The sequence below is a fragment of the Anomaloglossus baeobatrachus genome, chromosome 10, assembly GCF_048569485.1.
Source record: "Anomaloglossus baeobatrachus isolate aAnoBae1 chromosome 10, aAnoBae1.hap1, whole genome shotgun sequence".
NCBI classification, from domain to species: domain Eukaryota; kingdom Metazoa; phylum Chordata; class Amphibia; order Anura; family Aromobatidae; genus Anomaloglossus; species Anomaloglossus baeobatrachus.
In genome coordinates, this window is record NC_134362.1 from 1,646,519 (window position 1) to 1,659,540 (window position 13,022).

At 53.3% G+C, this 13,022-nt stretch overlaps 1 protein-coding gene across 1 annotated transcript in view; it reads right to left on the bottom strand.

The window, feature by feature from the left end:
* OTOG (otogelin) overlaps positions 1-13,022 on the bottom strand; it is a 595,066-nt gene that overhangs the window by 180,173 nt on the left and 401,871 nt on the right. Inside the window, exon 32 of the mRNA XM_075326471.1 lies at positions 8,175-8,254. Coding sequence (XP_075182586.1) covers positions 8,175-8,254 — 80 coding nt within the window. The remainder of the gene's footprint in view (positions 1-8,174; positions 8,255-13,022) is intronic.

The following is a 13,022-nucleotide window of genomic DNA, read 5'->3' on the forward strand; positions in this document are numbered from 1 at the left end:
ATCTTTGATATCCAAGTCACAATACAGTAGTGCAAAACAAGGCCTCAGACATCCAAGTCATGATAGAGACATTTTACATGAGGCCTTCGTTCCAGATTCCCCCGAAACAGGCAAATGAAAGGAAGCCTCCTACATCAAAGCCACGACACAGCTGTGTGACATAAGGCCTTTTTCATCAAAGCCCCAACACAGCCGCCTAACAGAAGGCCTTCTACATCATAGCCCCAACACAGTCGTGCAACACAAGGCCTTCTGCATCATAGCCCCAACACAGTCGTGCAACACAAGGCCTTCTGCATCATAGCCCCAACACAGTCGTGCAACACAAGGCCTTCTTCATCAAAGTCACGACACAGCTGTGTGACATAAGGCCTTCTTCATCAAAGCCCCAACACAGCTGTGTGAGACAAGGCCTTCTACATCAAAGTTACGACACAGCCGTAAGACACAAGGCCTTCTTCATCAAAGCCATGACACAGCCGTGAGACACAAGGCCTTCTTCATTAAAGCCCCGACACAGCCGTGTAACAAGGCTTTCTACATCACAGCCCCGACACAGCCGCGAGACACAAGGCCTTCTACATCAAAGCAACAAAACAGCCATGTGACATAAGGCCTTCTAAATAAAAGCCCCGACACAGCCGTGTAACAAGGCCTTCTACATCAAAGCCCCAGCACAGCCGAACACCACAAGGCCTTCTACATCATAGCCCCGACACAGCCGCGAGACACAAGGCCTTCTACATCATAGCCCCTACACAGCCTTGAAACACAAGGCCTTCTAAATAAAAGCCCCGACACAGCCATGTAACACAAGGTCTTCTACATCAAAGGCATGACACGACCGTGCAACACAAGGCCTTCTACATCAAAGCCCCAACAAAGCCGTTCAACACAAGGTCATCTACATCAAAGCCACGGCACAGCCATGAGACACAAGGCCTTCTACATCAAAGCCCCAACACAGCCGTGTAACACAAGGCCTTCTACATCATAGCCCTGACACAGCCGTGTAACACAAAGCCTTCTTCATCAAAGCCCCGACACAGCCGTGTAACAAGGTCTTCTACATCATAGCCCCACCACAGCTGAGCAACACAAGGCTTGCTTTATCAAAACCCGACACACCCTTGAGACACAAGGCCTTCTACATCAAAGCCACAAAACAGTCATGTGACATAAGGCCTTCTACATCATAGCCCTGACACAGCCATGTGACATAAGGCCTTCTACATCAAAGAGTCGACACAGCTATGCAACACAAGGCCTTCTACATCAAAGCCACAACACAACCGTGAGACATGAGGGCTCCTACATCCAAGACATGATAGATGTAGTGGCACCCCTTACCCTGTTCTAGTGGCATGGTGCACCCCTTACACAAAACCGAAACATGTTAATCATTGAAGATTACATTATTTCTGAAAAAAGCAAGTGATCAGACATTGTGCTGTGATTTTCATCTCCAGTGTACACCACAGGGGATGCTGAGGCATATACATCAGAAGAGGCGCTGGGGGCATATACATCATAGAGGAGGCTGGGCCATACACATCACAAGAGATGCTGGGGCATATACGATTACTTCACTGGGGAGGCTGGGGCATACACATTACTGAAGGTGAAATGCAGGGAGCATATATACAACACTTCAAAACATGTAGAAAAAACATCCAGCACCATAACAGGAATCCAACCAGGAAATAGATAAAAAAGTTTTTTCTGTTTTATTTAGATTATAATATTAAAAATACATACAAAAATTAAAAAACATGACCAAAACCTGACATGTTTTGCACCCTAAAACATCGTCCTTACTCATAGGTAACATGGAGTATTGTCCATGTTACCTATGAGTAAGGACCATGTTTTAGGGTCCGAAACATGTCAGGTTTTGGTCATGTTTTTTAATTTTTGTATGTATTTTTAATATTATAATCTAAATAAAACAGAAAAACGTTTTTATCTATTTCCTGGTTGGATTCCTGTTATGGTGCTGGATGTTTTTTCTACAGAAAAAGAAGTTCGTTCTCCTGGGCCTCCAATCCTGGTGATCCTCCGTGCATCAGAGAACTTTTGACATTCAAAGCATACAACGGTAGGCTGAAAACCTTTTTTTGGTTTTTATATACAACACTGGCGATTCAGGGAGTGTATACTCCACTGGAGAGGCTGGGGAATATACATCACTGTAGAGGCTGGGGAATGCACATCGCATGAGATGCTGGGGCAAATACATTACAGGAGAGGCTAGGTGCATGTACATCAATGGGGATACTGGGGCACATATCTTACTGGGGAGGCTGGGGCTGTTGTTGCTTTCTTCATCTGTGGCACAGGAGCATATAACTTGCCCACTCCACCCACAAAGTATGTCCTGATGCTGGCACTGGCTAGTGTAAGGTCGTAACCCTTCAATGCATGCAAACGCAGCATTCACTGCTACGCGGTCATGCTTGTAATGCAAGAGAGGTTTAACACTAGAAGTCCCAGAAATTTCGAGCTCCCCCCTGAAGTCCTGAAAGAGGGTCAAATGACTGATGATAAACTGAATAGAACTAACTAGAAACTAAATGGCTAAACTCAATGGAAAACAACAACCTCCTGTGGTGCGACAGTAATGGCCTTAATTACAGAATAAAAGACGGTGATTATAGGATGTTAGCTAAAATCCTTCAGGTCATTCGACCCCTCTCTGACTTCAAAAGGTAGAAATGTTAAATGACCCCTCTCTGGGACTTCTAGTGTTAAAGGGCTGGAAGTCTGCAAAATGCTGGCCGGAGATTCCCCACCCCTGCCTTTTAGTCATCCCAGTATTACAGAGGCTGAGTGACAGCTTGGACCATGACACTTCGACATCGAGTTCCCAATAGAAGCATGTGACATACGTTTCTCTGCTATTTCTGAGGTGCACATGTAGGCTCGGGCGTCGGCCAGCCGTGTGCTCATTCATGGTCAGGCTAGCAACAGTTAACCTCTACTAGCCTGCTGGTTAGCTCTGGGATCACATGTTGTTGGAAGCCTATCACAGTTGCTCCCTGTCTTTTAAAGATGTTGCAATCTGTCTACCAATTGCGACTATAGTCTATTGCTGTGTTGGTCTTTATGCTGTTCTATACCAGTCCTGCTGGTGATTATATTATGTGGTGTTTGTTGTTGTGTAGTTCCCCTATCATCCTTTTGTTTCCTCCCGGATCTAATTTTCCTCCTTACCTCTTTTTCTCTTATACCTTTGTGCTGTGTGATAGAGTTTTAATTTCCTCTGTTTGTCTATCACTGTTGGTTTACTGACACTCCTGTACCGGCCCTTCCTACATTGTGGCCCCAATAGAAGCATGTCACACGAGGCCTCCTACATTGTGGCCCCAATAGAAGCATGTCACACAAGGTCTCCTACATTGTGGCCCCAATAGAAGCATGTGTGGCGCCCCTGAGGCTTCCGTCGCCACAGAGACATTGCACCTCAGCCAGAGGTGTGATGTCCAATCCTGGGTAAGGAAAGGAGTAAACGCTGGTCCACAGGCAAATTCACACTACACCCATTGGTAGGCATATTTTGGGACCGGGGATAGTGGCAGCTACCCTCCCATGCTGCATGCTGGGGGGCCGTAAGACCCATCCCTTCTCCCATAGGGTGGGGCCTAGCAACTGGGTAGGTGGGAGGAGCCAACAGCTAGATAGAGCAGAGACAGGAAGGTCAAGTTTAGTCAGACAGAGTGAGGAGCAGTTGGTTGAAGGAGTGCGTCAAATAGTCTGAGAGAGGAGAAGAGTGAGAAGTTGGAGAGCGAGAGGTTGAAACCTCAGAACAGCAAGAGAAAGTGAAGCTTCCTGGTGGAGACCCTGGGGCCTAGCTAGGCCCAGGTGACACCACAGCAGAGAACTACAGAAAGGATTCCAGGGCCACTGCAAAGCTTTCAAGCTTGTGGCCTGTTCCACTAAGTCATCGGGTGGAGGGATCAGGCAGCATACAGGGGACGGTCCCTAGAAACTGGAGGAAGAGAAGTCATTTTTTCAAAAGTGAACACAGAGGCCCAGGGTGGTTGCAAGCGCCCCGGGCCACATCCCACTGTAGAACCCCTGGGAAGAGGGCAGAGTACCATCCAGGCAAGCCTTCTTGTCCAGAACCTATAGTGGAGGCCAAGACAGGTTTATCCGGAAAAGTCAAGGCTTTGAAGACAGCCGAGGGAAGAGACACAATAGAAGGGTGCACCGGCTTTTACTCCCCAAATTACCCGGGATCGGCGGAGGTCCCTGACAGGGGATCCCAGCACACCAGTGGGCGACCAGTTCGCGACATCCATGAACCAGTAAGTAAAACCTTGAAACTGCATCCCCTGGTGTTGCCTCTGTTATTTTGCCTGCACTGCACCATTTACAACATCATCATAGACTCTTACAAGCACCAACGGTTGCCCCGGGGTACCGCTCCACCTGTGGGGAGCAGAACCATTCCAGCTGCCAGTCCATCAGCCCCGGAGGTCCCATCCAGCAGCGGCGGCTCCATAGCCGCAATCCACAGGTGGTGTCACGAATAACCTAAAAACTTTATTATTGATTACCATCCCCACCACTGCCATATTAGTTGACCCCGCCAGGGTCACTGAGTCGGGCCCCGCCACCACTGACTACCCCCGGACTAGTCCGGCCCGGCACCGGGTGTCCCAAAGCCCTGGGGTGGGCGAGTTAACCTTGGCGTCACAAACAGGATTTCGTGCCTGGTCCCACCGGGTACTGTGCGGCAGAAGAAACTGTTTTACTGTAAAAACTGCCGCCATTGAAACCGCTGAGCACGGAAGAGGAGGGGCGTGCCTGGAGAAGGGCGCGAAAGTAAGCCCCACCCACTTGGTTTTGCAAGAAGAGCGTGAAGTGGAGCCCGCTATGCAGAGCGGAGGAAAAAGAAATGGCGCATAGAGAAGCTGAGCGGCTGGCAAAGTGATTCCAAATGCCAGACCAAAAGACAGCGAGAATGTACTGGATCATAGGCGGAGTAATGCCGGCTGTGGGCTGGGTACCAGTCTGGCGCCAAGCACTGGTGCAGCCCCCGGCCCCGCCTTCAGCAGGGTGCAGCCGAGTGGCGTGGTCGAGCACTCGAGCAGTTCTGCAGCGAGCAATCCCTAGGCGAGAGAACCCACAGCAAAAGCACCCCAGGGACCAAGAAGATGGACCCCAAGCTGAACTTCCTCCGGGAAGAAGTGGAGCTCCTCACCCGGAGGTTTGCTCCCTGCAAGCAGAAGTGGAACTGCGGGTGGAGGATGAAGTAAGGAGGGAGAGTGCCAAGTAGGACCGGGTGGCACCTGAGGTCGTGGGCCACCAAGAGCAGGCCGCAATGCTAAACCCGGGTAAGCCGCATGTTGCCCCTACCTGCCCAAGCCCCTGGTACTTCGAGGTGCCATCGCCAAGCCCCCCTGCAGGCCTGCAGGAGGCCCCGCCGACACCTCCGAGGCCGGAGAGAGCGCAGCAGACCCCGGCAGCGAGGATGATTCCCCGAGCACCTAGTGGGCCCCCTACCAAGCCCTTCCACCGGCTTGCCTGGTATGTCCTCGCCAGGGGTGAACTGGGACGCCGCACCAGTCAGAGACAGGAGAATGCCACTACCAATACTCCCTGTCGCAACCCCGCTAGCTGCCCACCTGGCCTGCACGCGGCAACTGGAGCAATTCCAGCGGGAGCGAGAACTCCGGGAGGAGAAGCGGAGGACAGTGGAGGCATCCAACCTGGCCTCCAAAGCACAGATCCGGAAGGCCCGCAAAGGATCCCAGGGCCCAGTAAGAAGGGGCCAAGTGATTGACTTCCGACTGGCGGAGGGCTGGGGCTTCATCCGGGAACCCGGCCTAGGCAAAGATGTATTTGTCTCCCGCCGAGACATCGAGGAGCACCTGACCAGAGGCCACCCAGGGCGCGATGTCGAGCCCGGCGACCTGGTCGAGTATACCCGGCTGATGGGGAACCGGGGCTGGTATGCTCTGGGTGTGCATGTACTGAGAGAAGAAGCAGCCCTGGAGAAGCCAGAATGGCGCCATACAGCAAGCAGCCCCACTCCAGCAAGCGGTCCCGCTCAAGCCCAGGCCGCAGCACCTTGCAGCAGGCCTGCCACTAACACACAGGAGACGCAGACCAGGATCTCCATGGCCTACATGCTGCCCAGGGCCCTGCCACATCGGGACTCCAGCACTGAAATGTAAGAAGTAAGAAGATACAGAACTGTACATAGCCCCGTCTGTCCCTCGTCATTCCTTAAAGACTTTCCTGCATTGCCCCACCCCATTGTTCTTTTTGTAGATGACACCCTTTCCTAAACCTTGCCCTCATGTTCTTTGCGAAGATGTCACCCCATTGTTGATGTGTTACCGGGCCACTAGACTGGAAAGTGGTCCACAGTTGCATGTGTAGTTATTTATGTGTCATGTTTAACCAGGCCACTGGACTTAGTGGCTGGTTCCTTCCTTTTGCCCCCTAAGTTAAAAAGTTGAAAAGAAAATTTGGCCACTGGACTAGGCGTGGTCAGCTATCCCCCTGTATATATGTTGCACCAGTTGTGCTCCCTACCAGAATTCTGGTGGGAATACCAAAGACTCTAAAGTTTTATTATTTTTCATGTTCGAAGCGTTCAAGAATATTCACCTCCCATAAAGGGATGTAATGTTTTAAAAATTTTACTGTTATATGCATATAAAAACTTTGCAGTTTCTTCACTGTCTTCTTGTTTCAGCCTGCGGACGTGCTGGGATTCGCTGTGGGGGAGTATGGCGTCCCTGAGGCTTCCGTCGCCACAGAGACATTGCACCTCAGCCAGAGGTGTGATGTCCAATCCTGGGTAAGGAAAGGAGTAAACGCCGGTCCACAGGCAAATTCACACTACACCCATTGGTAGGCATATTTTGGGATCGGGGATAGTGGCAGCTACCCTCCCATGCTGCATGCTGGGGGGCCGTAAGACCCATCCCTTCTCCCATAGGGTGGGGCCTAGCAACTGGGAGGGTGGGAGGAGCCAACAGCTAGATAGAGCAGAGACAGGAAGGTCAAGTTTAGTCAGACAGAGTGAGGAGCAGTTGGTTGAAGGAGTGAGTCAAATAGTCAGAGAGGAGAAGAGTGAGAAGTTGAAACCTCAGAACAGCAAGAGAAAGTGAAGCTTCCTGGTGGAGACCCTGGGGCCCAGCTAGGCCCAGGTGACACCACAGCAGAGAACTACAGAAAGGATTCCAGGGCCACTGCAAAGCTTTCAAGCTTGTGGCCTGTTCCACTAAGTCATCGGGTGGAGGGATCAGGCAGCATACAGGGGACGGTCCCTAGAAACTGGAGGAAGAGAAGTCATTTTTTCAAAAGTGAACACTGAGGCCCAGGGTGGTTGCAAGCGCCCCGGGCCACATCCCACTGTAGGACCCCTGGGAAGAGGACAGAGTACCATCCAGGCAAGCCTTCTTGTCCAGAACCTATAGTGGAGGCCAAGACAGGTTTATCCGGAAAAGTCAAGGCTTTGAAGACAGCCGAGGGAAGAGACACAACAGAAGGGTGCGCCGGCTTTTCCTCCCCAAATTCCCCGTGATCGGCGGAGGTCCCTGACAGGGGATCCCAGCACACCAGTGGGCGACCAGTTCACGACATCCATGAACCAGTAAGTAAAACCTTGAAACTGCATCCCCTGGTGTTGCCGCTGTTATTTTGCCTGCACTGCACCATTTACAACATCATCATAGACTCTTACAAGCACCAACGGTTGCCCCGGGGTACCGCTCCACCTGTGGGGAGCAGAACCATCCCAGCTGCTAGTCCATCAGCCCCGGAGGTCCCATCCAGCAGCGGCGGCTCCATAGCCGCAGTCAACAGGTGGCGTCACGAATAACCTAAAAACTTTATTATTGATTACCATTCCCACCACTGCCATATTAGTTGACCCCGCCAGGGTCACGGAGTCGGGCCCCGCCACCACTTACTACCCCCGGACTAGTCCGGCCCGACACCGGGTGTCCCAAAGCCCTGGGGTGGGCGAGTCACATGTCACACAAGGCCTCCTACATTGAGGTCCCAATAGAAGCATGTCACACGAGGTCTCCTACATCAAGGCCACAATATCTGCATATGACATAAGGCCTCCTACATCTGTGTTCCAGACACTATTGTCTACCACTCTGGAAGGTTCAGCAGCCTCCCCTACATATTAGTTATCCGGTACTCACAGTCAGAAAAGTAGACGCATTTTTTGGTAACTTCATCTACGACCATGTCTGGTGGGCAGTGTGGGAAGCAACCTTCAACCCTACAAGAAATGTAGATAGAAAACAGGTCAAACCAGGAACCACACTAAGAGGTGTTGGAGCCTGAAGTAATTATTGCAGCGCAATTATTATCACATGATGCATAGAACAAAAGAGGAGCAGTTCCACCTGACCTGACCATGACCAATATCTGGAGTCCAGAAAAGAGATGAGCGTTATCTGGTCCTGAGCTCATGTTGTGCTGTCAGCATGCAGTGATGAAAACCCCCTGGACTGTGAAGACCACCAACTTGTCTGGGAAGATGAGTCCATGTCCCATCATGCTACCACCTGAATTTGTGGCTGATGTTACAGGGTGCCTGGAGTCCATTCTCTCCAATTTGTCTTCTCAATAGCCATCAAGAAACTTGTAGCATCTCCCACCCACCATCCGAACCTTGCCTGGACTAGCCTAATATTATCATCACCAAGAACAAATGCTGCGATATTTACAATTAAGGATGGAGTCATTATCATTAGGGGATCCTGTTATAATGAGGAGTGACTCCTGTTTGGCGATGGAGATGAGGCTCATCTCCCCCATACAGTGGTCAGCCATTAATCTACAGTCTTTAGCGGCATGGAGGAGAAACATGTGGGAGAGGGAACATGATCACTGGGTTTCTGCCTGACCCAGAGCTGCCGAGTCCTAGTTCACCAAGATCAGCACTGCCTGTGACTAATCAGTGGATGTTTTCCCTGTAACTGAGGTTCCTAAAGATTTATATTTTCACCAAGTCTCCATCCTCCTTCCTTTTTTCCTGTTCTGATACATATTACCAAGGGTCAATTACAGTTGAAACCATAAGTTTACATCCACCCTCTATATGAGAGAGAGAGAGATACTTTGCACACTATGACATCACAAGCCGATTGTAGCGATGCCGAGCACGATAGCCCCCGTCGCAGCTGCAAAATCTTGTGATTGCTGCCGTAGCGAAAATTATCGCTACAGCAGCTTCACATGCACTTACCTGCTCGGCGACGTCGCTCTGGCCGGCGACCTGCCTCCTTCCTAAGGGGGCGGGTCGTGCGGCATCACAGCGACGTCACACGGCAAGCGGCCAATAGAAGCGGAGGGGCGGAGATGAGCGGGTCGTAACATCCCCCCACCTCCTTCCTTCCGCATTGGCGGTGGAGGCAGGTAAGGAGATGTTCGTCGCTCCTGCGGTGTTACACATAGCGATGTGCGCTGACGCAGGAACGAAGAACAACATAGCTAATAAGCAGAGAACGATTTTTTTGTTTCAGGACGACCTCTCCGCGGCAAACGATTTTGACCGCTTTTGCGTTTGTTTAAAGTTGTTCATAAGTGTCACACACTGCGATATCGTTAATGACGCCGGATGTGCGTCACAAACACTGTGACCCGACGATAATTCATTAACGATATCGTAGCATGTAAAGCCTGCTTAAGGGTCATTTGACCCTCTTTCGGGACTTCAGGGGGAGCTCAAAATTTCTGGGACTTCTAGTGTTAAGGAGGACAAAGTCAGTGTTTTGGAGTGGCCATCACAAAGCCCTGATCTCAATCCTTTTGAAAATGTATGTGCAAAGCTGAAAAGTCCCGTGTGAGCGGCGACCTCCAAACATGGCTCAGCTCCACCAGATCTGTCAAGAGGAATCGGCCCAAATTACACCAACTATTGTGAGAAGCTTCTGGAATAACAATGCCTAAAAACATTCCCTCTCTCTCATTCTAGAGAGCGGAGGGAAAAACCTGCAGATGTGTGTACAGAGAGTGGAGGGAAAAACCTGCAGATGTGTCTGTACAGAGAGTGGAGGGAAAAACCTGCAGATGTGTCTTTAGAGAGCGGATAGAAACTTCTGGTTCCAGCTGTATATTGTCCAATGCATATACAATTTTCTGCTTCTATTACATTTACTATTAACTATATTAGGGCAAATTCATGTTCTTATTCCGTGTTTTGACCTTTCCAGTGGAAGATATGTACAGTACAGAAAAATATATACATGAACAATAACATTTCATTATTTATGTTAAATAACAAAACATGCACATTAATACATATCCTCAGAACAAACACCAAGGAGACGGCCCGAGGGCAGAGAGGAGCACTGAGAGGACGGCCCGAGGGCAGAGAGGAAGGCTGAGAGGATGGCCCGAGGGCAGAGAGGAAGGCTGAGAGGACGGCCCGAGGGCAGAGAGGAAGGCTGAGGGGACGGCCCGAGGGCAGAGAGGAAGGCTGAGAGGACGGCCCGAGGGCAGAGAGGAAGGCTGAGAGGACGGCCCGAGGGCAGAGAGGAAGGCTGAGAGGACGGCCCGAGGGCAGAGAGGAAGGCTGAGAGGACGGCCCGAGGGCAGAGAGGAAGGCTGAGAGGACGGCCCGAGGGCAGAGAGGAGCTCTGAGAGGACGGCCCGAGGGCAGAGAGGAGCACTGAGAGGACGGCCCGAGGGCAGAGAGGAGCACTGAGAGGACGGCCCGAGGGCAGAGAGGAAGGCTGAGAGGACGGCCCGAGGGCAGAGAGGAAGGCTGAGGGGACGGCCCGAGGGCAGAGAGGAAGGCTGAGAGGACGGCCCGAGGGCAGAGAGAAAGGCTGAGAGGACGGCCCGAGGGCAGAGAGGAAGGCTGAGAGGACGGCCCGAGGGCAGAGAGGAAGGCTGAGAGGACGGCCCGAGGGCAGAGAGGAAGGCTGAGAGGACGGCCCGAGGGCAGAGAGGAAGGCTGAGAGGACGGCCCGAGGGCAGAGAGGAAGGCTGAGAGGACGGCCCGAGGGCAGAGAGGAGCTCTGAGAGGACGGCCCGAGGGCAGAGAGGAGCACTGAGAGGACGGCCCGAGGGCAGAGAGGAGCACTGAGAGGACGGCCCGAGGGCAGAGAGGAAGGCTGAGAGGACGGCCCGAGGGCAGAGAGGAAGGCTGAGAGGACGGCCCGAGGGCAGAGAGGAGGGCTGAGAGGACGGCCCGAGGGCAGAGAGGAAGGCTGAGAGGACGGCCCGAGGGCAGAGAGGAAGGCTGAGAGGACGGCCCGAGGGCAGAGAGGAAGGCTGAGAGGACAGCCCGAGGGCAGAGAGGAAGGCTGAGAGGACAGCCCGAGGGCAGAGAGGAAGGCTGAGAGGATGGTCCGAGGGCAGAGAGGAAGGCTGAGAGGACGGTCCGAGGGCAGAGAGGAAGGCTGAGAGGATGGCCCGAAGGCAGAGAGGAAGGCTGAGAGGACGGCCCGAGGGCAGAGAGGAAGGCTGAGAGGATGGCCCAAGGGCAGAGAGGAAGGCTGAGAGGACGGCCCGAGGGCAGAGAGGAAGGCTGAGAGGACAGACCGAGGGCAGAGAGGAAGGCTGAGAGGACGGCCCGAGGGCAGAGAGGAAGGCTGAGAGGACGGCCCGAGGGCAGAGAGGAAGGCTGAGAGGACGGCCCGAGGGCAGAGAGGAAGGCTGAGAGGACAGCCCGAGGGCAGAGAGGAAGGCTGAGAGGACGGTCCGAGGGCAGAGAGGAAGGCTGAGAGGACGGCCCGAGGGCAGAGAGGAAGGCTGAGAGGACGGCCCGAGGGCAGAGAGGAAGGCTGAGAGGACGGCCCAAGGGCAGAGAGGAAGGCTGAGAGGACGGCCCGAGGGCAGAGAGGAAGGCTGTGAGGACGGCCCGAGGGCAGAGAGGAAGGCTGAGAGGACGGCCCGAGGGCAGAGAGGAAGGCTGAGAGGACGGCCCGAGGGCAGAGAGGAGCACTGAGAGGATGGCCTGAGGGCAGAGAGGAGCACTGAGAGGATGGCCTGAGGGCAGAGAGGAGCACTGAGAGGATGGCCTGAGGGTAGAAAGGAGCACTGAGAGGATGGCCTGAGGGTAGAGAGGAGCACTGAGAGGATGGCCTGAGGGTAGAGAGGAGCACTGAAAGGATGGCCTGAGGGTAGAGGAGCACTGAGAGGATGGCCTGAGGGTAGAGAGGAGCACTGAGAGGATGGCCTGAGTGTAGAGAGGAGCACTGAGAGGATGGCCTGAGGGTAGAGAGGAGCGCTGAGAGGATGGCCTGAGGGTAGAGAGGAGCGCTGAGAGGAGGGCATGAGGGCAGAGAGGAGCACTGAGAGGATGGCCTGAGGGCAGAGAGGATGGCCTGAGGGTAGAAAGGAGCGCTGAGAGGACAGTCCAAGGGCAGAGAGGAGCACTGAGAGGATGGCCTGAGAGGATGGCCTGAGAGTAGAGAGCGCTGAGAAAATGGCCTGAGTGTAGAGAGGAGCACAGAGGATGGCCTGAGTGTAGAGAGGAGCACTGAGAGGATGGCCTGAGGGTAGAGAGGAGCACTGAGAGGATGGCCTGAGGGTAGAGAGGAGCACTGAGAGGATGGCCTGAGGGTAGAGAGGAGCACTGAGAGGATGGCCTGAGGGTAGAGAGGAGCGCTGAGAGGATGGCCTGAGGGTAGAGAGGAGCGCTGAGAGGAGGGCATGAGGGCAGAGAGGAGCACTGAGAGGATGGCCTGAGGGCAGAGAGGAGTGCTGAGAGGATGGCCTGAGGGTAGAAAGGAGCGCTGAGAGGACAGTCCAAGGGCAGAGAGGAGCACTGAGAGGATGGCCTGAGAGGATGGCCTGAGAGTAGAGAGCGCTGAGAAAATGGCCTGAGTGTAGAGAGGAGCACAGAGGATGGCCTGAGTGTAGAGAGGAGCACTGAGAGGATGGCCTGAGGGTAGAGAGGAGTGGTGAGAGGATGGCCTGAGGGTAGAGAGGAGTGCTGAGAGGACGGCCTGAGGGTAGAGAGGAGCGCTGAGAGGACGGCCTGAGGGTAGAGAGGAGCGCTGAGAGGACGGCCTGAGGGTAGAGAGGAGCGC